The sequence below is a fragment of the Chelonoidis abingdonii genome, chromosome 1, assembly GCF_003597395.2.
Source record: "Chelonoidis abingdonii isolate Lonesome George chromosome 1, CheloAbing_2.0, whole genome shotgun sequence".
Classification (NCBI taxonomy): Eukaryota; Metazoa; Chordata; order Testudines; family Testudinidae; genus Chelonoidis; species Chelonoidis abingdonii.
Genome location: NC_133769.1, coordinates 166,121,706 through 166,147,912, shown reverse-complemented (window position 1 = coordinate 166,147,912; position 26,207 = coordinate 166,121,706). Strand labels below are relative to the sequence as shown.

The window sequence follows — 26,207 nt, the reverse complement described above, 5'->3', positions numbered from 1 at the left end:
CAACGGCAGACAATCATTTCGCACCCTTTTTCCCTGGATTGCCCTGGCAGACGCCATAGCATGGCAACCATGGAGCCCCGTTTTGCCTTGTCACTGTCACCGTATGTGTATTGGATGCTGCTGGCAGAGGCGGTACTGCAGTGCTACACAGCAGCATCCATTTGCCTTTGCAAGTTAGCAGAGACAGTTACCATCCCTATTGCACCGTCTGCCATTGTAAATCGGCGATGAGATGACGGTTATCAGTCATTTTGTACTGTTTGCTGCTGTTATGGGTACTCGTGGCTGGCCTCGCTGAGGTCGGCTAGGGGCGCATGGACAAAAATGAGAGTGACTCCTCGGGTCATTCCCTTCTTTATGTTTTGTCTAAAAATAGAGTCAGTCCTGCCTAGAATATGGGGCAAGTGTACTAGAGAACCAGAGAGCACAGCTGCTCCCGTGTAGACCCAGAGATACCGCAGAAATGATGAGCTGCATTGCCATTCTAGGGGTGCCCCTGCAACAACCCCACCCATTGCTTCCCTCCTCCCCCACCCTCCGGGCTACCGTGGCAGTGTCCCCCCATTTGTGTGATGAGTAATAAAGATGCAGGAATAAGAAACACTGACTTTTTAGTGAGATAAAAGGAGGGAGGCAGCCTCCAGGTGCTATGATAGTCCAGGCAGGACATTAAAGGTGAGTGGGGGAAGGAGCGCAGCCCTGCTGCTATGATAGTCCAAGGCAGTACAAAATCTTTTCTTTAGACATGAAAGAGGAGGGCTGATGGAGCTCAGCCTCCAGTGCTATGATGAGGATGGTTACAGCCGTTCTGTACCGTCTTCTGAATGACCAAGAGTCATTCCATTTACCCAGGCACCCCCGGCCGACATCACCGAGGCAAGCCAGGAGCACTCACGGGCTGCTGCTGCTGATGGATAGCAGTCATATTGTACCGTCTGTCACCGGGGAAGGGGATGCTGGTGTTCAGCGCTGCAGCACGCCATCTATCAGCAGCATGCAGTAAACATAGGGTGACATTGAAAAAAGGCGAGAAATGTTTATTTTCCCTTTTCTTTCGGGGTGGGGGAAGGGTGTAAATTGACAACATATACCGTGAAACATCCGGGAAAATGTTTCTGACTCTTCAGGCATTGGGAGCTCAGCCAAGAATGCAAATGCTTTTTGGAAACTGCGGGGACTCTGGGATAGCTGGAGTCCTCAGTATCGCCTCCCTCCCTCCATGAGCGTCCATTTGATTCTTTGGCTTTCCGTTAGCTTGTGACACAGCACTGTGCTGTGGACTCTGTATCATAGCCTGGAGATTTTTTCAAATGCTTTGTCATTTTGTCTTCTGTAACGGAGCTCTGATAGAACAGATTTGTTTCCTCATACAGCGATCAGATCCAATATCTCCCGTACGGTCCATGCTGGAGCTCTTTTTGGATTTGGGACTGCATCACCACCCGTGCTGATCAGAGCTGCACTCTGGGGAAACACGAAATGCAATTCAAAAGTTCGCGGGGCTTTTCCTGTCTACCTGACCAGTACATCTGAGTTCAGATTGCTTTCCAGAGCGGTCACAATGGTGCACTGTGGGATACCGCCCAGAGGCCAATACCGTCGATTTGCGGCCACACTAACCCTAATCGACATGGCAATACCGATTGCAGCGCTACTCCCCTTGTCGGGGAGAAGTACAGAAATCGGTTTAAAGAGCCCTTTATATCGATATAAAGGGCTTCGTTAAGTGGATAGGTGCAGGGTTAAATCGGTTTAAGGCTGCTAAATTCGGTTTAAATGTGTAGTGTAGACCAGGCCTCAGTGTGTCTCAGTCACACTGTCAGTCTTTTCACTGACACATCCTGGCCAGCCTCTTAGCTTACCCTCTAAGCTGCCTCCCTTTTCTAGAGTCTTTTGTTTTTTTGCCTCCTTTGATCCCAGGCTTGGGGAGGATGCCCCATTCTAGCGTGGATGGAGGCAACCATTGTTATCTTACCTCCTTTGAAGTTGGGTACATCAGAGCTATCTTGTCTGTGTCATTGCTTTACCTTTCCTGGATTTCTTAACAATCCCCCTTTTCCAGCCTCCTTTGATTCAACTGTATGCATCCAGGAAGTGTTAATAATGCTAAACTGAACAGGGAAACAGAGTCATGTTTAATATTTATAAAAATATAATACAGACGTTTTCTCATTTTGTCACAATGAGTACTGTTTACAGTTTAATTGTTCAGGGATGTGTGGTTGAAGCCCATAGGACACAAACTTTGCAGAGGGATTTCTTAAATTAGTCACTTTTTATTTGAGACAGTACAAGAGATATACAGATCTATGTAAAATAAGAAACACCTCTATGCCATTCCCTGCCTAAGTTTACTCACCACTCTTTAACATTCTTTAGGATTTGGTCATTGCCCTTTCAGGCTTCCAAATCCCCTCTCCTGGGCTTCTCTCCTCCTGTACACATTTCTCTTGATGAGAGAGAGAGCTGGTCCTTTTATAACTTCTTGTCTTCTTTCCATGTGAACCTCCTGGTCAGCCTCCAGGTCCCCCTCACGTGATCTGATGCTTGCTTACCACCCAACTGGAGTCCAGATTTGAAAAACTAGTTTATTGCAGCTTTGGCCACACTCTTTGGCATAACCATTGCTCAGCTAGGGTTGGGGCAGGACCTGTTCAGTTGTTTGTGGTTCTTAAAGACCATATCAGTCAGAGGCAGGCACTCAGGCACTGCTCCCTCTCTCCTTAACATAAGAAGTGTGATGTATGAGTACATACAAAAGGCAGTCAAACAGCCTAAATATACAGAGCGTTCATAACATGAAACTGGAATTCATAAGCTGTACATAAATAAGTCCCCCAAATTGTCTTATAAAAATGATAGGCCATAAATCTTATTGGAATAAGTCATAAAATCTTTTCTTGCAAGAGTGAGGTGTGGTATAAACTGATGTCAAGTGGGTGATGTTTCAAAAATTGCCAATTTGGTTCCACTGGTAATATCCTGAATTATTGGTGCAGGGCCACATACACTTGTAATGGATTGCATTACTGGAGTAAAATAGTGTTCCACTCTAATAATACTCTCAGTGCTCTTATCCTATAAGGCTTTGAATTCCAAGTGCTGAATTTCAGACTGTTTTTCACTTCTGTGTATCTCTCAGTAATAAAATGTTCTGTTAACATTAAAGCTGCCTTGTATCTAGCTCTCTGTGACTTGTTGAATACAGATTATTGGTTTTTTTACTTCTACTACATGTTCATGTTTGGCAAGGTAAAGTGAGGTGGACTCTTGTTGACTACATATTTGATGTTGGAAGCGAGCAGCAAAAATGAAACAAAACAATTCTGAAATTCAATATGGTGAATGCACAGGCTTATGAAAAGGACTGTAAGCACTGACCCGCAGTGCATGCTCTTCCTCTTCCCCTCTCCATAGCAATACATTGGGCTTGTGCCCATTGTTTTTAGCCCTGAGACTAATTGCTCCATGCTGTGCCAATAGTTATTGCAGAATATTCATCCAAAAATAAAATGTGGTTGGTCCAACTGGAAGTATAAGTGTAATGACATAAAATGTGGAGCTCAAGAAGCAGTGTTCTTTTTTTACTGAGAACATTACATAAAAGAGCACTGAAGGATCTGAGTACCTAAGCATTTTTTTCCATCATTTAATCCACATAATATGATACTGGCATACAGCCAGCTACAGTAATTATTTTACAGTCCATAAATAATTACATTTTCAGATAGCATGTTTGAGTATTACATGCCAAGATGCTATTGGGCACAGAGTATAAACCGCTTTCTGGGTTGTGCAAGTCCTGGAAGATGGTGGATCTGGGCTCCATGGCAGTCTGACCTAATTAGAGCCCAGTAATGTTAAGTGTTAACAAAAAACTTAAGGTGAACAAATTGGCATATGGTATATAGTTGCATCATCATTCTTAGCTTCATATATGCTGAATTCGCCATCAGTTATCCTGTGGATAGGACTCTGAAGTAAGAATTTTTTCAAAGCTGCCAACCATAAACACATAAGTACTTGGTTTCTAGAACGCACTGGATAATAATCTGTCATGATAGTTACTGAAGTAATGTCCCAAAGTGTGCTCTAGCAAATGGAATTTAAAGCATGAGTATGGAGGAAATTATATGGTGGATACATATGAGCCCCTTTTCTCTCAAAATCTGTGATATTATTGTGGTATTGTACTTGATTCTCTCTTTATTTGGAGATGTCTATATAATTTTGTTCTCTGGGGTGTGCAATAGTAGCAGTGGGAACAGGTGATTACTGTACAGATCACATAATCCTGTATCTGTGCTCCTGTCGTCAGGGTCCCTCTATGGAGCCAGTTGCTGCCACATGCAAGTACTTAGTTTGATACAAGTGACCGTTAAGTTAAGAAGCTGTTTCAGAATTTTCCCTTATTTTAATTCACTTCTTTATTCTCTACATAGGATGGATAAAAAGTCTAGTGTTCAGTTTAGACTCCATAAGATGGACAATATAGAATGCTTTTACATCGTTTGACGTGTAGGAGGAAATCAGTCAGAATTTACAGTGTGAAATGCATACATTTAAAATATCCTGCCAACTTTGGGATTAAAAAAATAAAATGCTATTTTCTTGTCTAACTTTATTATTTGTTCAGATTTTTTAAAAAGCACTTTTCCTAAAGCTGAAGGCACTTATAAGAATAATATTTAAGATTCTCAACTAAAACACCAGTATACATTGACAAGCGCATCTAGATCAACTCCAGTGCACAAAATATAAACTAACCAATGGGATAAGCTTCTTTTTCCAACCAATGCATTCCCTGACAACCTCCCCCCTGCGGCGTTTTCTGTACCTTAGCAAAATTTAAGTTAGAAGAAAACACCCATTAAAACAAAGGGTTTGTTTGAAACAGATTTTCAAATTCACCTAATAGGGATAAAAATCACAAAATATATATCCAAACAGGTAATATGGGAGTGGTCATGTGTATATTTTTGGCCACACCATTAGAATGATTTATTATGTCAGCTCTTCTTTCATGATTACACATGATTCACAACTGCTGAAGAAAAAAAAAATTATTATTTTGGTAATAGTTCTCACTCTTTTTGCGGTGTGAATGTATATGCTGTTTGTAAGTGATTAATTATGCAATGATTTTTAAGGCTGGAAGGGACCATTATAATAATCTAACCTGAAGAACTACGCCCAATAATTTCTGCATCAAGCCCATAACTTCTGTAATCGGAGATAGGGGTTCTAACTTAAAGCAATGAGTTGGTGTGCTTGCTTCACAGCCAATTACTACATTGTGGAATATCAAAAAGAATGTTCAGTGTAATATCTCCTCCCCCACATCATCATGATGTAACTTTAAAACATCATGTTACTAACACTTAAAAAAAATATGATAGTGATATTGCATGGAGTTAATAAGGGACATTCAACAGCCTTTTGAGGTTAAATTAGTTTAGGTGAGAGATACTGGCTTGACAGCCATGGAGATTGAAGTCCTTTCTCTGTACAGCAGGAGGAGCACCGGCAGCAATGATGCAAACTCCATTCGTTGCCTACAACCAATGTGCCACAACCCTCTGACTTGAAGGGACCACCTCCAGGAGCAGGGGTGGTCCTATATTGTTCAGGAATTCTTTCTGTCCCCTTCCTGTCTGTGACCAGGTCTCTCCCTATTTATTCTTCATACTTTCCTCGTCCCCCTCAACTCCATCAGGTTGCGGTGACTGACTCTAGCAGTTGCTTGTTTGCTTCCTTTGATCAGTGCTACATGGACCAGGATGCCAGGGGGTGGAGATGAATTACAGTATTCCAAGAAGGGAGCAAGGCCAGGAAGTTTAATTTCTGTAGTGGCTCACCAGCACTAGAATTGTGTGGAGAACTGGAGGTGGTACTGTAGCTGGTGGGTTTGGGGCCTATGCTCATAATGTAAGGTACAGACTAGCATTGTCAAATTAGAAGTTAGTTCAATTGGAATTTTCATTTGCCAAGCCTGTTCAGTCTTTGCCTCTCTATGGAGACTGGTAATGATGGTGCTAAATAGCGTCAGTCATAAGAATGGCCATACTGGGTCAGACCAATGGTCCATCTAGCCCAGTATCCTGTCTTCTGACAGCAGCCAGTATCAGATGCTTCAAAGGGAATGAACAGAACAGGGCAACACCAAGTGATCACTCCTCTGGTCATTCAGTCTCAACCTCTGAGAGTCAGAAGCTTAGGGACAACTAGTGCATGAGGTTGGAGCCTGGGCCATCTTGGCTAATAGCCATTGATGGACGTATCCTCCATGAATTTATCTAATTCTTTTCAATCCATTTATAGTTTTTGCTTTCACAACATCCCCTTCAACAAGTGCTACAGCTAGTCAGCACTCACTGGGAGTGGAATCTAGCTGGTGACCTAGATGTGAAAGACAGGCTGATCTTATGACCTACCAGTCTCCTTCTGATAGGTTTCTAATGAGTTAGGAGGTCTGCTGAAAATGAAGCCTGACTGGAGACATTCCTCCAGAATTGCTCTGATGAAATTTATAACATAATATATAATCAAATTGATAACTTTTTTTATAAGTAATCTCTAATGTGTTTCTTGGTGTTGTAATTATTTTGAAACCATTATTTATAATACACACTAAGGCCCAGTTCTGCAAGGTGCTGAGTGTCTCGTAGGGGGATGATGAGCAGCCTTTTCTCCCAAAGACTTCTTTGGGATGTGAGAGTTCAACACCTTGCAGACTCTGGCCCTAATAGCCTACACTTTATCTTTCAGATAGATGTAAGTTTGATAAATGAAATAATTAGAAGCCTACAGGTTTCTTCTTACATCTGAGGAAACTAGTTCTTGACTACTTCCTGTAAGCTTATCACAAAATACACCTTGTAGGGAGAATTCTGAAAACATTTCTCACTAGATTGACTCTTTACTGTTTAAGTACTGAGGGGGAATTTCTGATCAGTTGTTTAGAGCCATACATATTGCAGTCACACCTTTGCAGAGATTGCCACAACTGTGCTTGTATGATGTGTTGCCATAATGTCTTTGATTAAAGCAATTTAAAGTTCTAGCTGTGAAGTTAAAAAATAGTGTTTGTTGGGTGCCAAGATGTTGGTTTTGCCTGGAGCAGAACAGTCCTGAGTCTGGTTGCCGTGGTCACCACTGACTTTTACTTAATTTGGGAATTAGAAATTCACTCTCGCTGCAAAAAGATCCATGTTAGCCTAATTTCAAAACTGCAGCTGCCCCACAAATCACATTTAGTGAGACCATTCGAATGAGTTCTCTGGAGGGGAAAAGGATGGGGGAGATAATGACAAGAGGAAGTCAAAGCCATCTGTAGCACTATACTCCATGAATTGGTCAGTGTTACAGGGTACACAACATACTCTGCAATAGCAGCGTTTTGTTTTTCACTTTAGACAAATAGCATCAATATTTGCAATGAACTCTTCTATAGAATTTGTTCACCTTTTCATAAAGACAGTTTTGACAATTCATAATGACAATTATCCTTCAAGAAATAAAACAGTGTTGTTGTAGTCTTACAACTTGTTTATGTGTAATAGTTTTCAGTATTCTTATAGTAACATTCCCTTTGCTGGAGAACACAAAGCTTTTTTTTTTTTTTTTTTTTTAATTTATACAAAAGCTGAGCAGAGATTCAAGTAGAAATGTTTCTTTTAGCTAAATGCATAAATTCAGTAAGAACAGGCAGTTGCTATGTGTTGCATGGACTAAAAGTGCCCTTGCAAAAGATCTGTAATAGGTATCAAGTAGACTGATCAAAAACTTCACAAAGATGGAGTTACAGTTGCAGGTACATATTTATGTGTGAATGTTTGAGTTTGGTGTGTGGGGGGAAAATTCCCCAGGATACTGAGAACTAAGATTTCACTTCTCAGAGTAATACGTGTTAATCTTAATAAAATAACCACAATTTTAACCCTGCTCCATGAGAGACAGCATGCACAAACGAGATCTAAATACCATGATTCAAGTAAAACTGCAAAGGTTAATACAGCTAATTAAAAATAAAAATAAAGTGAGGTCTCAGTTCTTGCATACACTTTCACAATGCAGTGTTTGCTCACAAACAAGTGTAGTGACATGATTTCTTTCCCTTTTCTTTCACGTGGTGGGGGCAGGAGGAACTGAGGAGCTGAGGAGCTATTCCCTGAACCACGCCAGACACTGTGTTTGAACCTATCAGAAAGAAATAATAGAGTCAGAAGACGTCTCGTGGACTTGTGGGATAAGATAGACCTCCATCAGAATATGAGATAGAGATACCGTTACGCTTCAAGAGAGAGATATTTGAGAGATATAGATATCGTGTTCTGTAGCGTGAGCTGCTGATAGCCAGATCTTGTCTCCATATAGCGATCAATCTAGTGTCTCCCGTACGGTCCATGCTGGAGCCTGTTTTAGGATTTGAGCCGGCATTCGCCACCCGTGTTGATCAAGTCCATGCCTCGGGCAAACGGAAATGTAATTTCAAAGTTATCAGTGGGGCTTTTCTGTTTACTCTCCCGCTGCATCCTGAGTTCAGATTGCTGCGAGCGGTCAGTGGTGCATTGTGGATACCGCCGGAGGCCTAATAATGTCGATTTCAGTCCACACGTAACCGTTATGATTCCGTATGTTAATATTGAATTTATAGCGCTACTTCTCTCGCTTCTGGGGAGGAGTAAGAAAGTCAATTTAAAGAGCCCTTTATATCGATATAAAGGGCGTTGTAGTGTGGACGGGTACAGCGTTAAATCGATTTAACGCTCTTTAAATCGATTTAAACGCGTAGTGTAGACCAGGCCTGTTCTTAAAAACCTCCAATGACAGGGATTCCACAATCTCCCTGGATAACCTCTTCTAGTACTTGCTTATCCTTATAGTTAGAAAATGTTTCCTAATATCTAACCTAAATCTCCCTTGCTGCAGATTGTCAATTACTTCTTGTCCTATGGTCAGTGGACATGGAGAACAATTGATCATTGTCCTCTCTGTAACAACCCTTAACATATTTGAAGGCTATCAGTTCACCTGTTAGGCTTGTTTTCTCAAGACTAAAGATGACCAGTTTTTTAAATCTTTCCTCATAGGTCATGTTTTCTAAACACTTTTATCATTTTTGTTGCTCTCCTCTGGTCTCTTTCCAATTTGTCCACATCTTGAAGTGTGGCACCCAAAATAGGACACAGTACTCCAGCTGAGAACTCACTAATGCTGAGCAGAGTGGAACATTACTTCCAGTGTTTTAAATATGACACTTCTCTTGTTATACCCCAGAATACTAGCATTTTTTGCAGTTGGATCTGGGGGTTATACTGGATCACAAATTGAATGAGTAAACAAGGTGATGCTTTTCAGCAGTACTACCACCTAGCCAGTTATTCCCCATTTTGTAGTTGTGAGTTTGATTTTTTCCTTCTGGAGTGTAGTACTTTGCACTAGTCTTTATTTTATTTCATCTTGTTGATTTCAGACCAATTCTCCAATTTGTCAAGATCATTTTGAATTCTGATCATGTCCTCCAAAATGCCTGCAGCCCCTCCCAGCTTGGTGTCACCTGCAGATTTTATAAGTATACTATTCATTCCGTTATGCGACTCATTAATAAAAATATTGAATAGTACTGGACCCAGGACAGATCCCTGTGGCCCCCGTCTAGATACACACTCCCAGTTTGAAAGCAAACTGTTGAGAACTACTCTTTGAGTAGTCATTCAAGCAGTTGTGCACCCATCTTATAGTAATTTCATCTAGGCTACATTTCCCTATTTTGCTTATGACAGTCATATGGGACTGTGTGAAAAGTCTTACTAAAATCAAGATATATAATGTCACTGCTTCCCCCTCACACAGTAGGCCAGCAACCCTCTCAAAGAATGAAATTGGGTTGGTTTGGCCTGATTTCTTCTTGACAAATCCACATGGCTTATCATTTATCACCCTGTTATCCTCTAGGTACAAATAGATTATTCAGTAAATTGTTCCAGTATCTTTCCAGGTATCAACAGTAGGCTGACAGGTCTATAATTCCCTGTGTCCTCTTTGTTCCCCTTTTTAAAAGATATAGATGCATTTGTCCTTGTCGAGCCCTCTGAGCGTCACCCATCCTCCAAGGATTCCCAAAGATAATTGCTAGTAGTTCTGAGATTATTTCAGGTAGTTCTTTAACTATCATAAGGTACGTCTACACTACCTGCCGATTGGCAGGTAGCGATCGATCTATCAAGGATCTATCGATGATCGCTCTCCCGTCAACTGCTGACCTCCAACAGTGCGAGAGGCGGAAGCAAAGTCGACAGGGGAGCTGTGGCCGTCGATCCAGTGCCGCAAGGACGCGAAGTAAGGAATTTTAATTTAATCTAAAATATGTTGACTTCAGCTACAATTCCTGCCCTTCAGTGTAGACCAGGCCCTAGAGTGAAACTCTTCAGGCCCTGCAAACTTAAATGCATCTCACTTAACTAAGTCTTTTATAACTTGTTCTGTCTTCCTTCTTCCATGTTGTTAATATTCATTGTGTTAAGCATCTGATCACAATTTAATCTTTTTAATGAGGACTGAAGCAAAATAGGTATTAAACAGCTCAGTCTTCATGGTGTTGTTAGTTATTAGTTTTCTCTTCTCCCACGCCCCCCTCAAGCAGTGTGTGGCGGGGCGATGACTCACCGGTGCAGCTCCTCCTGCTGGTCGTCCTGGGAATTACTCTCCAGCTCCAGAGCGCCCTCTGCTGGTTGATGTCCTGCTTGCCTCAGGCTCCAGTGTCCCGCTTCTTTATCTTGAGTGCTGCCCCCTGGCAGTACCCCCACTCTCCAGGTTTCCCCTGCCCAGGAAACCCCCAACCCTCTAGTCCCATCTCACCTCAGTGGCTACTGCCAGTCGCCATCCAGCTCCCACTCACTGGGGCAGACTGCAGTCTATGAACCACTCATCATCAGCAAGGGGGGTTTGGACCTGCTGCCTTTACGTACCCCTGGACTGCCCCTCTGCAACCCCAGTACCTGCTTTAGGCCTTCAGCAAGGCCTGCAGGCTGTGGGGCGGGCAGGGGTTTCCAACCTGGAACTCTCCAGCTTCTCTGGCCGTTTCCCCAGCCCTGCTCCACTCCAGGTACCCTTCTCAGCTCACAGGCAGCCCAGTCCTTCTCTCTCTAGCCAGAGAGAGACTACCTGAACTACTGCGTCACAGCCCTTTTATAGGGCCAGCGGTGGCTTGACTGGGGCGTGGCCTAAACTGTGGCTGCTTCTTCCTTTCTTTCATTTGTATCAGGATAGTTTGCCAAGTATTATATTCTCTCACTTAAATTTTAACCTAAAAATATCCACATTAAAACACAATTTCATAAGACCAACTGAAAACAAAATCCTTGTGTGGTAACTTGTCATTATGATTGTAATCATTATTGTAAATCTGCTTGGGTGGAATTAAGGTTGTGGTTATTAGTTGCAGAGGTGTGTGTGCCAAGTTTTGGTTTGTAATAGAAACTCATTTTGCAATTTAATTTGTCACTTCATGGTAAGGGCCAAATTCTGTTGTCATTTAACTTGCAGTAAATCAGGATTTACACTGGATCACTGAGAGCAGAGTTTGGTCCAGAGAGTTTTACTGATGCGTTGTGGTTCTAGCCTGAGTGTTCCAGTCTTTTTTTACAGATCTGTGAATAATTTTATCTCACTACTTGTGGAAACATTACATTTTTCTGAAACAGCCCTTTGAAGTAATTGCTACGATGATTCACATTACTCAACAAATATATTTTACTCCTGGACATTGCAGAGAGTTGTTTACCTTTTCCCTCCATTTTGAAGGTAAGTGTTAGATACGGTTCTCATGATGTGTCATTTTCCAGCATTGCTTTCTTGGAGTGGTTTGTTGAAATGCCCAGTAGGTGTTTTCACAGGTAATTTAGTCGTGCTCATGGACTTTGGTTTGGGAATCCGAGTGGGAATTGTACGATGGAATACATCAGCAATCTTGAAAAAAACCAAGAAAAAATGTAAGCAGTTAGGGTGGGTAGTTTGTATAGTTCTTTAGTGCTCTTTCTCAGCTTTTCAGAAAAGAACATATGCATTGATCTGATTAAGAACTGTTGTCCTTGTAGTTTTCCTTGATTTTCTGTTTTGTTTTATTTTTAATGGTACACTGAGGCTCATGAAACGATAGTTTTTGAATGTGAAAATCTTGGGGGAAGAATCAGTGCCTTGTTACTCTTTGGAGACTGTTGGAGGTTTCTTGTCTCTACATGGCAGCAAAGTCTGTGTAATTCAAGAAAAGTCTCAGAAGACTTTATGGGGTTTTGCAGCAACACAAGTATTTTATTCTTGACTGAGCTATTACAGTCTACAACAAAATACACCTTTTGGCTAAATCAACTAAATACTAAGTGGAAAAAAATGTATTTTAAAGATGGTCATGTTAGATGGGGTGGGATCTGAGTTACTACAGAGAATTCTTTCCTGTGTGCTGGCTGGTGAGTCTTGCCCACATGCTCAGGGTTTAGCTGATTGCCATATTTGGGGTCGGGAAGGAATTTTCCTCCAGGGCAGATTGGCAGAGGCCTTGGAGGTTTTTCACCTTCCTCTGCAGCATGGGGCACTGGTCACTTGCTGGAGGATTCTCTGCACCTTAAGGTCTTTAAACCACGATTTGAGGACTTCAATAACTCAGACATAGGTTAGGGGTTTGTTACAGGAACGGGTGGGTGAGATTCTGTGGCCTGTATTGTGCAGGAGGTCAGACTAGATGATCATAATGGTCCCTTCTGACCTTAAAGTGTATGAGTCTATTTCTATACAATGTGATGAGGGAAAAAATGCCAATGCACATCAAGATGTGTAACCTCAGGCACCATATCATGAAGGACAGATGTGATATTGATAGCACTTCCCCGTACAGCTTTTGTGAGACCTGTCTCAAGTATTGATTTCAGTGCACCCTGCCTTCCAGGGTTGCATCATGACACAGCACAGGACTGAGAGTGAAGATACCTGGGATCTGTTCCCAGCTCTGCTATGGGCTTGTTGTGTGATTTTGAACAAATCATTTAATGTCTCTGTGCTCCAGTTTCCCCACTTGTAAAATGGGGATGATATTAATCTTCCTTCATAATTTAAAAGTATGTTGATGTCTATTGATGTAAATGACTGTATGAGTACTTACTGTTGTGCTGGGCACCTTCTTAGTGTTAATCTCTCTCTCTCTCTCTCTCTCTCTCTCGTGTGTGTGTGTGTGTGTGTGTGTGTGTGTGTGTGTGTGTGTGTGTGTGTGTGTGAGAAAACCCTAGACCAGGGGTCGGCAACCTTTCAGAACTGGTGTGCCAAGTCTTCATTTATTCTAATTTAAGGTTTTGCATGCCAGTAATACATTTTAATGTTTTTAGAAGGGTCTCTTTCTATAAGTCTATAATATATAACTAAACTATTGTTGTATGTAGAGTAAATAAGGCTTTTAAAATGTTTAAGAACCGTCATTTAAAATTAAATTAAAATGCAGAGCTCCCCGGCCCAGTGGCCAGGACCCAGGCAGTGTGAGTGCCACTGAAAATCAGCTCGCGTGCTGCCTTTGGCCTCCCTGCCCTTAAAAAAAAAAAAAAAAAGATAGAAGATATACCAATCTCCTAGAACTGGAAGGGGTCATCAAGTCCAGTCCCCTGCCTTCACTAGCAGGACCAATTTTTGTCCCCATCCCTAAGTGGCCCCCTTAAGGATTGAACTCACAACCCTGGGTTTAGCAGGCCAATGCTCAAACCACTGAGCTATCCCTGCCCTCTAGACAAACTGGAGAGCACCAAAAAGAGCTGGAGCTGCCTTGTTAGCAAAGATTTAAAGAAATACTTAGGTGTAGCTTGGCCAGATGGCTATTCCATGGGGATGCATAGGTTTAATTGTTTGAAGAATGTGAACAGTAAAGAGAGAGTAGAATTATTCTTTTTAGGGGTGCCATTGTACTGGGGTTTGTACAAACCAATAAAACAAAGGCTCCAGGGAGCTCACAGTCCAGGATTCAGTCTATATGCAGCTGGTGACTGAACTAACAAATGAGGGGGTGACAAGGTAACAGTACAATTGTTTAGGATGTTCAAGGGGTTGAGTGTATCATAATGAAATTAAGAAAAAGAAAAATTTAAACTGACTTTCCAGAATTAGAGCGTCTCAGTTTTGTCATTTAACTTCCTTCAGCAATAGAGTAATTTATTTATTTTTGTGCTGGAGGCAGAACTTGCTCTGAATACAATGTTTATTGTATTTATCTTAACTGTATTAAGAAATCAGGGAAAGAATTAAGGAAGAAAAGTAACTTTTTTTTTCTTTATTGTGTGTTGGTTGATGGGTGATATGTTGTTGCTTTATAAGCATGAGGCAAAATGGCATTTGATGTAACAGAAATATTTTGAGAAAAAATGGTAAACGTTCTATTAATGCTGGTGAGGTTGCTGTGGATTAGTAGTTTCGAGGTTAATTATAAGAACAATTGTGATAAGTGGATAAATAGTTAAGTAATGTTTTTCCTCTTTCCTTGAATTGATGCTGGAGGTTTAACGGAATTTTGCAATACAGTGTTTCCCTTTGGGGAGACATTCCAGTGTAGGTAAACAGTTTAAAATAAATCAGTTGAAGTGCTCATGCAATAAGTGGCTGATCACCTTTGTTAGCCTTCTTAAAACAATCATTTATTTGTTAACAATTTCCAGCTGATGTTAATTTTTTGTTTGTGTATTTTGCAGGAATCAGATTTCCCATTGCAGAAAAAGGTTTACTTGGTGTTTTTAAATTATGATTTAATGTGGCTTTGCAGTTTCTCACTGATGTTTCAGGTTCATTTGATATTGTTACTGCTATGTGTATTAGAGAAATGGTTCATTTGATAAGGCCTGGTCTACGTAGTTTTTGTATCTGTAAAACTGTTTTGGTTAAGGTGTGGGGTTTGTTTTTTTTTTGTTTAATTTTTTTAAATTTTAATTGTATGAACCAAAATAGTTATGCCATTACAATCCCGAGTGTGGATGCAGTTACACTGGCTGTAAAGGTTCTCTTTACTGGTATAAGACTTATCCATGTGTGAGTAAACGGTCCATGTGTGTCTAAACCAGTATAACTGAATCCACACCTAGGGTAGTAGTAGCACTTTGACTATACCAGCTTCGTTTAAGGGGTGAAACGTTTATGTGTAGACAAGGCCTTAAACCGATAAACTGTTTTTATAGTTCTTTCCCTCCTCTTTCAGCACCTGAAAGTCGTTTTCTTTTTCACCAGCCCTGTCTCACAGTTGTTCAAGAATGGATGCTCAAAGGGAGAGAGAGGAATGAATATAGTAAAAAACACGAACGTTCAGTTTTCAGAACTAAAGGCTGAATCCAGTTAAAGCACCTGAGCACATGCTTAACTTTGTCTGACAATTTCCTATTGACACACGTAAAGTTAAGCACCTACTTAAGTGTTTGCAGTGTTAGGGACTAAAAGATTGATTGAAAAATGTGAATCTCGGATATGAGGGTTGAAAAGAACATTTTTGGGTTACCTTACCTAGATCATCCCCTTGCATCATGGTGAGAATTATTGTCTGTAATGCATGTTTAGATTCTTGGGTGTGAAGTAACACAGTTGTTATGGTTATATGGTGAGAGTTCTATAGAATGAATCCTCAATTAGTTCCTTGTTTAGTCTTGAATCTACAGCATGGCAATGGGTATGTTCTAGTTATTACCTTTACTGCATCTGATGAAGTGGGTTCTAGTCCATGAAAGCTTATACCCAAATAAATTTGTTAATCTCTAAGGTGCCGCAAGGACTCTTCATTGTTATTACTTTATAGTTATTTCCGCTGCATTACTTGGAAGGTGTCAACCGTTAGAATATTGTGTGTGTCGGTTTTTGTTTCTTCAGTGTGATATTAGTTCTGGGTCAATGAAGGAAAGTAAGCATTCCCATCAAGAATAATTTCTGCAAATACACACCACCCTCTTGCACACTGATTTCCTCTCCTCTGTGTCCCTTCCCTGGGGAAGGTTCTCTCAACTTTGCAGTCTTCTTTCTGACATCCAGAAGACGCATTCCCTGAGCTGGTACAGCTGCTTGTTCCCTCTGTCCCTCAGTACTGCTGTTGGTCTCCCTGACCTCCCCCATGTAAATGCCCTCCCCTCTCTGCTCCCTGTTCAGAGAGTTGGCAGGGGGTGTGGAATTCAATTCAATCATCCTTTAAGTAGCAACTGATGCTTCCCAGCACCTGATGTCCCTTTTTCATCACAGTTCCCACTTCTGCTCTCCAAACACCCCTAGAAACTAGCCCATTCCAAGATACTATCTACCTGGGACGTAGCCATTTCCAAAGTTTTCCATTGTGTAATAATACATACAGGTCTACTAACTAAGGGGAAGTATAAAAAAAGACATTCTTACTGTTTAGGCTTTAAAAATAGGCCTTGTTTGAGATGTGCAGAGCAAGCATTGAGTCTCAGTCTGTAAGCACAATAGTAAAACATTAGATTCAGATATTAATTTTGCAGAATTAGATTAGCTTGTAAAATATGTTGAGGTTTGTTGGCAGTAATGTCAGCAGTCATTAAAATAAGGAATTGTAATGATGGCCCTTTTTTAAATGAAACACTGTCAGATATTTTAACAAATTAGAATTTTTCTCCTTTTATGTTTTCCGAGTCATCTGTGTAAATTAACCCTTTTTTGGGGTACAGAAGAGTGTGTGTGTAAAGCAGGAGGGGTGGGGTGGGGGGACAAGATGGGCATGTTGAAAGGTACCAGTTCTAGCTATCTGATGGCTGTCTCCATCTGCTGGAACCCTAACTCTCCACTCTGTGGTACACCTAGCATGACATATGGCTGCATGTTTTCCTGTTGTAGGGATTTATGCCTTTCATTAATGGACAAAGGGGAGGGTGCAGTGCTCATGGCTAGCTTTCCTCATATATCTTTCTGCCTCAATTACAGAAATGCATCAAGGAAAGATAACATTAAATTCAGTTCTTTTTCAGCACTTTGATTTGAAGGGTTTGAACAGCAGAGGGAGTCCTCTCTTAATTTTTGTTCTGCTCAAACTCTGTGTTGGCTGTGGGACAGCTCTGTACAGACCTGTTATGCAAACAACCATACGCATATGTTCACAGATCTTAGTTTGTTCTTAGGTTGCTGATGGCAGTTGAAGTCTGAGCCTGATCTAGAAAGGCCATATGGATGAGGCTGCCAAAAAGAAATGTGGTGATTGCTTACCCCTTGTTTTAAAACATTTCTCTGTGTGCTTCCTGAGGTCATTAACAGCTCAGTCCTGCTGTCCTTTTCAAGAGTGAGTTAGGGCTAAGTAAGGAGGTCAGGATTGGGCCCAAAGTAGCATTCTCTTTTAAGTTGCCAAATGATAAATTGTTGATGTGTATAGTTCTCTCCAGCCTCCCCCACCCCAAAGCCCTTCCAGTTAGTCCAGGGGGTCTCAAACTGGGGGTCGGGACAACTGAGGGGGTCGTGAGGTTATCACATGGGGGGTCATCAGCTGTCAGCCTCCACCCCAAACCCTGCTTTGCCTCCAACATTTATAATGGTGTTAAATATATTAGAAAGTGTTCTTCATTTATCAGGGGGATGTCGCACTCTGAGGCTTGCTATGTGAAAGAGGTCACCAGTACAAAAGTTTGAGAACCACTGAGTTAGTCCTGTTTCACTGAGCTGTACTGTTCTGCAACAAAGGTCCCAAATGCTGCATCTTGTGCTGTAGGGGTTTAGGTAACTGCTGTAGTATTTCGTTTTTTTACAGTTGCTAATGTACTCTCTTCTGTCTTTGCCTTATGGAACCCTGGTCAACACTCTGAGGCCAAGAATTCCCAACTTGATGCTTAACTTTAGACAGCCTCCGAAGATAGGGAAAGGAGTCTGACTTTTAAGAGGTACGGAGCACCCACAGTTCCTCCCTTAGCTGAGGGAGAAAAAGACATTTTGGAGCTGAGATTTGAATAAAGAGAAGCAAGTTGATAGGGTAGAGATGCTTGCAGGAGCTTGCAGAAGAGAAGGCCTTTGTGCAGACATTTGGAAGATAGTGGGATGTACGTAGAACACAGTGGGTGTGACCAGAGGGAAGCTGGTCCATGGAGGATTTTCAGAAGGTCTGAAATGAATAGGAATCCAGTAATGCTGAATAGCTTCACTTAAATCCTGCTGTAGTAGTTCATATACCAAATGGCACTAGATTGTTTATTCCTCTCCAGTGGTATTAATGTTAAACAAAACCAGTTTAGTTACAGAAGCACAAACAAAGCATCTGCAACCATGTTTCTCTGTAGTTTCTATCTTCTGATTTAAAGGGATGCTGTCATGGCTGGCTGACTTTTTCAAAATATGGCCTGTCTTTTTCATATATCTGTAAGTAGTCAGTTCACACAGTGCCTTTCCTCTCAAAATTTCTTCTATGCTTTTTTATTTTTTTTATTCAAACTGCAGAGGCAGGGCCCATGAACAAACCCTACTGTCACTGACTGTAGTGCATAGTTAGGGTGCAGAATGGAGAATCTAGACACCTGTGTTTTAATCCTGGCTATGCCACTGACTCGCTTTTTGACTGTGGGCAAGTCACTTCACATTTCTGAACCTGTTTCCTTATTTATGAAGTGGGGTTAATGTTTCTTGTCCTCCTTTGTAAAATGCTTTGTGTCCGATTGTGATATCCATTTCAGTGTGACTATTTGTGGTACAAGGTACCATCGAACATGTATAACACAGGCTGGCCTTTTGTGATCTGTGCCTGAGATGTATCATTATTAATTTATTATTAAAATTTATTTGTTGTTACAATTAGTAACGGGGGAGGAAGATATCAATAAAACCGTTTCAGCTGTACAATGGTGGCTATTGCACCTAAAGTACATACTGCCATTTCAAAACCTGTAGGAGAAATTTAAAAAATTCTGGCACTGCCTTTAATTAAAAAAAAAAGGCTAAATGACGTTGAATTGCATATAGAACTTTAAAAAAAAAAAAAAGAGGAGGGCGGGGCAGGGCAGGGAATTGATCCTGGGTATTCAAGCCTGAATGCCAAGCGTAAACTGGATCATATTTTTATGGTTGAATTGTAAACGCCTTAAGAACTAGTGTCTCTGTAAAAATACTGACAGGTCCTTAACTGTAGCAGCGTGAATGGCTCACTATTACCATATTGTAAAGTACCAAGGGTGTTGAGCCAGTTGGCTCACTGGATAATCCTAACCCTATTATTTTGCATATAATGGACAGCTCATGCTGTGGAACGAAGGACTCTTGGATTTTGCCATTTTTAACTGTTAGTCACTTTAAAATGGAAGTTAGAGGAGGAAAGTATTGGAAAAAGGTTAATTGTAATAACTTGTGGTGTTGATTTTTGCTTTACAATGCATATGATGCCCCAAGGGTATCTTGATTTTTATTGTAGAATGTTTTATTTGCAGTGAGAGCAGGATAGAGCTGCTTAGTTTCATGAACCTGAACTATTCAGAAGGAAAATTCATATTAGAAGTAGATGCAATTTCTGCACATGTGACTTGATCGTTGTCAAAAGCTCAGCCACGCAGGGGAGGTCTGGTACATAAAGATATTATTTTTTAGACTTTTCTGTGGAGCTCTTCTCCACAATATCTGAGTACCATATAAAAAAGGCAAGTCTTAATATCCCCATTTTGATGGTGGGGAACTGAGGCACAGAGAGGTCACACAGGGAATCAGGCAGAGTTGGGAATAGAAGCCAAAATATCCAGAGTCCCTTTCAAAAACCTTAACTACCAAAATTTTATCATATACCCTTCTTCTCTTCAGGATTGTCTTAACTGAGAGATTTTATCATCTTTAAACTTGGCTTTTAATAATTGAGATAGCTGACACAGTGCTCACTGGTCAGCATAAACAAAGACATTTTGTGCCCATCATCAGGTCATCATCAATGAGCTGTGGGTAAGGTCTATCAGGACCTGTGTTGACCCAGGAGTAGCTGATGTGATGATGAACACAATTTGTTCTTGTCTGCAGTGACTAGTCATCCATGGTCAGTGTTGTGTCACCTAACTCAGTAGTTAAAAATTGTGTTTAAATGGAATTAAATTGTCTAGTGAAGACAAGCCTGTGCTCCAAAAGCAAGGTACTGCTTGAGTTTAAAGGGAAATCTCCATTTTCTGTTAGTAGTTTAATCAGAGGATTTATTCACTCTGTAGGCTGGCCCCTAGAAGTGCCAGTACTTGAGTAGGATTGATTCTATCCAGTAGAGGGCAGTGTTGACACTTGTATGTTAGCCCATTACCTCCATGTACATTGGTAATGTTTTCAATAAACTCATTTCCTCTTGGTTTAAATCTGTTTATCTATTCCTTGCATAAGATTGTTGGCAGCAGAGATTCTTTTGTACAGATTCTGGGCAACTAAGGATTGCTGTGATAACTTTTTTTATAGTGTTTTATTTTCGAAATGATTAGGGTGACCAGATGTCCCCGTATTAGGAGCTTTGTCTTATTTAGCCAACTGTACCTTCCCACCCCCCAAAAAAAGTCCAGATTTTTCACACTTGCTCTCTGGTCACCCAAAAAAAGATGCATATGAAGCTGTAGGACTAGACGTAAATGTATTTTAAAGCAGAAATTTCTTCAGTACTGGGATTGATTGTGCAAAAATGTAAATACATATCCTCCCCCCTCCTTTATTATTTAACATACTTTGTGGGAGCACACAGAGGTCAACCATGTTGGGGGCCCATTGTGTTGATTAGTGCACAAACATTTGGAAAAGAATAGTCTCTGCCCCAAAGAGCTCATGAATGGGGTCCACATTTGGATTCTTGGGAACTGCTGTAGATTTCAAGGTAAGTTTTTTCTTCTGTGAAATCCATGTTTTAAAAGAGTTTTAACCAGGCTCATCTTCTAGTCTGTGGTGGGATGTTTCTGTTTTTTGTTTTTTGTGGTGTTCACTTCTAAAAGAGAAACACGGTCTGTGATAACCTGAGTATAAGTTTAAGAACTTCTGAGTTTTAATCTTGTCCAGGACTCACTCGCTCTGTGGCTTTGAAGAAGTCACTTAACCCCTCTATCTCAATTTCTCCAGCTATAAAATTAAGACATTGTTTCTTTCCTTCTTCACAGGGGTTCTTTGAACATTAATTAAAGTTAGTATTGTACTTTGAAGATGAGAGTGTTACGTACTGTATGGGCTAAGTATTTTTGAGGGTAGTGCCAATATCTCAGTGAATACACACTTTTTCCCTTTTCAGAGAAACCATCAACAAAGTGAAAGCCTTTTCTGGTATATTTAAAACCTACTTTATATGTGAATCCCACTCTGTGCTCTGTTATGAATCATGTTTGGTCATAACAGTTGACTAAACTGATCATTTCGAGTGTGTGTCTCTATGTTTGAGTCCCCTCAACATGTTGGACAGGAGGTTATGTTCTCGTGCAGAGAATGCAATAATACTCTGTGGCTGTTGATTGTAGGATTTGTCCTTGTAATAATATTTCACAGTCAGATTATATTTGTCAAAACCTTCCTGTTACTGGGGTGGTTTTAGCATTTGATTTTAGCATTAAAATGTCTCTCTCACACCCACCCGTGAACTCTTAAGATCTTCTTTTCTTGTTACATTGGTAACATAACGTTTGTTCTACCCATTGCTTAAGTCTGGAGATTTGGGAGTTGAGTCAGCTTTTGTTTAGCCTATCTCAATACCTAATATTTCCTAGTCATCAGGCACATGGTTCCTCCATCTGCATGCCCCAGCCCAGCAACATCAGAGTCATTTTAATCGTTCCGTCACACAATTATTTCCCAATTTTTTTCTATGTGCGGAAGGGTGCATTTTAAAACCTTGTAAGAGATGTAAGGAGTCCCAGGTTGTTGTTGTTTTTTTCCCCCCAGCTTTACTTGTCTATTCTCCTTCTAGATAAGGAGGATTTAGCTTTCTGTACCTTCAATTTTCATCAATTCATCTCCTTAACTAGCTATTAGGAATTGCTGTTGAACAATGTCCGGCACTGTCTCTCATTAATCGGATGAGCACCTAACTTCTGTAGTATTTTAACCTGTAAATTTTCCAAACAGCAGAAGACTAGGACCAAAAGTCAAAAGTATGTCTCTTGCAAGAAGGTAGAGAGCACTGCTGTGCTCAAGATTTTCAAACCTGTGCGCCTAAAATTACTCTCCTTTTTCCATATTTAGACACCTAAATAAATGGCCTGACTTCCAAATGTGGTGAGCATCCAGCAGCTCCCATCGAGGGTCTCTTCAAAGTGAAAATCCAGTACATCTGTCATGGGAGGATGTGGTTGAGGACACACAGGGAACAGTCATGTTGGGCATCAAAGAAGTGTGCCGAAAAGGGTGCTAGCTCCTCCCTTTCCATAACCAGTTAACCCCCGTTCTCTTTCCCTGAGGATTTGACTCCATATCCAGGGGAAGGGTTTGTTCAAAGGCTTGTTAGGAGAAGGGCTCACTGAAGGGTCTGGGAAGGGATTGGTGCCAATGCATGGTGAGACTTGCAACAGTGGCCTTTGAAATGCTGGCAGCTTCTTAAGGTGATCATTCTGCAGGGGTTTACAAAGAACAGGGCAAAATATTGGTTTTGGACAGTCTTGTTTTTCAAGGGCATATAGTGACCCTTACTGTTTGTCTTATGAGAAGGATGGAAGAGAGGCCTTAGTTGAACTTGCTTTCTAGGGAAATCTTTTGTGTACACCTGATCTAGAAACGTTTAATTTAATAATCAGGTATCTTTTTTCTATCATTTTTTCCACATAGTTTGCTAATTTCTTAAAGTCAAAGGGGGAGAAAATACTTTTTCCCTGTAGAAGTGAACCATGAAGCAGAACAGAGCAACTTGTCTTGTTTTTTTTTTGTCCTTTACTGCTTCCGTGTGACATATAAGAATAGCTTCAAGCTTGCTTCCGCCCTCTGGCACACGCACACGCTTATACAGTTTGTTTTTAACATTAGAAATGGCAGAGTCTCTCTTTTGGTAGAGAACGCTAGCAAGATCTTCTGAAAGTCTGAATTGTGAGATGGTATTTGAGGCTATAAACCTGAGTTGTAGTTTTCTCTCTTTCTCCAACTAAGACAATAAGAACGGCCATATTGGATCAGACCAAAGGTCCATCTAGACCAGTATTCTGTCTTCCGATAGTGGCTAGTGCAAGGTGCCCCAGAGGGAATGAACAGAACAGGTAATCATCAAGTGATCCATCCCTTCGCCCATTCCCAGCTTCTGACAAACAGAGGCTAGGGACACCATCCCTGCCCATCCTGGCTAATAGCCATTGATGGGCCTATCCTCCATGAACTTGTCTCGTTCTTTTTTGAACCCTGTTATAGTCTTGGCCTTCACAACATCCTCTGGCAAGGAGTTCCACTGGTAGACTGGGAGTTGTATGGAAAAAATACTTCCTTTTTGTTTGTTTTAAATTTCCTTATTAACAATCTAACAACAGTATATCTGTGGCAATGTGGATGGCGGTATGGGCTAGCTGCCCGAGTGCAGTCCTGTCTGTGACCCTCAGTAAGTATCGAGTGGTTAATCTCTGTCACTGCCTGCACCACTGCAGCTGCACTGTGGTTTTTAGCACACTAGCTTCATCAAAGCTAGCGTGTATACACCTATGCAACCTGGAAATTATACCTCCCAGTTACAGTGTAGATGTACCCTAAGACTAGGCAACCCCTATACTCTTCACCTTTCAAAACCAAGAATATTCCTTTACACAGCTGAGGGGAGGAGGAGAGCTGCACTTCAGGTTACAACCTTATGAGATATCGTACTTCCAGAAATCTTGCTGAAATCTTCCAACAAAAAGATCTGCACTTTCTATTGTAATTATGTAGAACAAAATGTTTAAAAAGTTCTTTGATAGTCTTCATACACAATCATGAAGCACAGTAAGAGGCTTAAACATTTTTGCACTTTTCTGGTAATCTTTAAATACAAGAACCCAAGATTCAGATATGTTCTACTCTTATTTTTGTTCTGACTTCTCACAACAAAGGTACAATTAACAATGGAAAGAGAAGTAAGGATAGAATGGAAGAGAGTCAGTGACAATCTCAAGGAATCTACACATGGCACAAGGAAGAAGATCACCAAATCTGTCCATGTCCTCTTTCGCTCTGGAGATTGTTCCATTTCTTGTGATGCTAGTATGGTTTAATATTATGCTAACAATATATCCAAAGCAATGTCCATTTTTAACATCTGCACCCAATTTAATTATTTTTGATTACTTTATAAATAAAAGAATAGCAAATTTTCTTCAAAACCTTGAGTCAGTGGCCATTACACAAAATCTGAAGTCTTTCATTTTCTCTTTCTCTATCTGACACACATGCATGACATGCAAGTCTGTGTTTTGGTTAGCAAAATATTCAGTTGAAGTGGTCTACTTATTTTTTTTTCCCCCCTTCAAAACAGTCTGTGTTTTGAGCATGGCATGGTGTTCTGTTCCAGAGGTTCAATTAATCTGATCCAGCCTGGTTAAGGTTTTCTGTATCCATACTTTCACTATTATTATTATTTATTTGCATTATTACAGTAGTGCTTAAAGGCCCTTCTCAGGTTTGAGGCTTAGTTGTGCTAGCTGCTGGAAAAACACAAAAGGTAGTTTCCACTTGCAAAGTGAAATAGTGATACTGACCCTATTTTTGTAAAGTATTTTGAGATCTCATGAAAACTGGTTTATATTTGCTAAATTGTTGTTCAGTATTATATTTTAATATTATAATACTTTGACCTTTTAATATAGCACCTTTCATCAAGGGCTCATAAAGCAATTTATTGATAAAATTAACTGAGCTTCGTCCTCCACCCCACATAGGTAAATATTATCATGCCTGTTTTAGAGATGGGAAAATTGAGAGCTGAAGAGATGAAGTGACTTGCCCAAGACGACATAGGGAAGTAGTAGCCATGCCTTCAACCACTAGACAATGATTCCTTTCTTTATGACAACCTTAAAGCTACCTTCTTTTAATTAAGGAAGTTTTTTAAAATGAATTTTGCTACAGTCTGTAAATATATCCAGAAATGCATTTGCTCCCTTATGCACTGCTGATCAGCTCTTTGGAATAAGAGAAAAGTGAACAATTTGTCTTCTGAAAGCCTAACTTGTAATTGAAGTTGTTGCTCCATCTTGCTCCCGTGGAAGTCAGTGGCAAAAATAAATACATCATGGAGTCCATGACCCTGCAAGTGTGATATGTTTAGTCTCTTTGGCAGAGAGCATATCTGTTGATCTTAATCAAAAGGTGTACTGTTATGGGAAATGTGACAAAGATGCTCACAGGCAAGTTTGATACAACTTTTCTGTGAATAGTAATATCCTATGGCTGTTTCCTTTGCCTTTTGTTAATTAAAAATTATTTTCCTGTAGTGAAAATGGTCTGTTAGTAAAAAATGAACAAGGAAGAATAAGCACTATCTGGTTGAATAATTAAACTTTTTAATGGTGTGATCTCTGGTCTAGGTCTTTTAATTCACTTAACATAGAACCCTTGTTCAGAAGAACAGGGTAACTGTCCCAAGGACAAGAAATGACTAAATCTAATTTTTGCTGCATAGTTAGTTTTTTGAAAGACATTGTAACAGATTACTGCCGAGTTGTTAATCATCTAATTTCTGTGCATCTGGTTTGCCTGCAGATGCAAACCAGAATATTTTGGTTTCTACATAATTTTAAAATAAAAACAAAATGTAACGCTAAATGTATGAGGACAGTAATAGGATTTTTTTTAAAGGACTCTGGCATTTTCAGTATTTTCAAATGTCTGCTAACAGAACGTTGGTGATTACTGCAGAGTTATGCACTGTTGTAAAATGTGCACACCTACAGGATCTTAACAGTGTATGTTGAAAATTAGTTATGTAGAGATCTGTTGTCCATTTTGGATTGGCACTGCAGAAAAGAATGCTAAAGCCAAAGGTAACAGAGTGTATGTTATTACCGTCATGTAAGATTATGCTCCTTTCGGTCTTGATTCTACAAGATACTGAACACCTAGTGATAAGTAACTCCCATTAAAGTCGGTGGATGCTGAAGTCAATAAGCCCCTGGCAGGATAAGAGTCTTAAGGAACATCACATGCTGAGCCTGATTCTGGTTCCACTCAGTTCAGCTTTTGAAGTAGTTGGAGTTAAATGGATGTAAAACAGGAGCAAAGGGCTTGATCCAAAGCCCACTTTGGATCAGGCTGTAAGTGAGGTTGGGTTGGGCTCACACTATCGT

The 26,207-nt window shown here is 40.5% G+C and overlaps 2 protein-coding genes across 5 annotated transcripts in view; one reads left to right on the top strand and one right to left on the bottom strand.

Annotated features, from left to right (window-relative positions):
- The window catches only part of CMSS1 (cms1 ribosomal small subunit homolog), a 372,753-nt gene that overhangs the window by 3,024 nt on the left and 343,522 nt on the right, over positions 1-26,207 (top strand). The gene's annotated exons all lie outside the window — the stretch shown is intronic.
- FILIP1L (filamin A interacting protein 1 like) overlaps positions 3,364-26,207 on the bottom strand; it is a 126,140-nt gene continuing 103,296 nt past the window's right edge. For 2 of the 3 annotated variants that reach the window (XM_032776663.2, XM_032776661.2), the window contains one exon: positions 11,402-11,970. In XM_032776663.2, the coding sequence (XP_032632554.2) occupies positions 11,836-11,970 (135 nt within the window). In that variant the 3' untranslated portion in view covers positions 11,402-11,835. Of the gene's footprint in view, positions 3,999-11,401; positions 11,971-26,207 lie in introns of those variants that run through there. The other variant, XR_012657021.1, reaches the window with a different exon arrangement.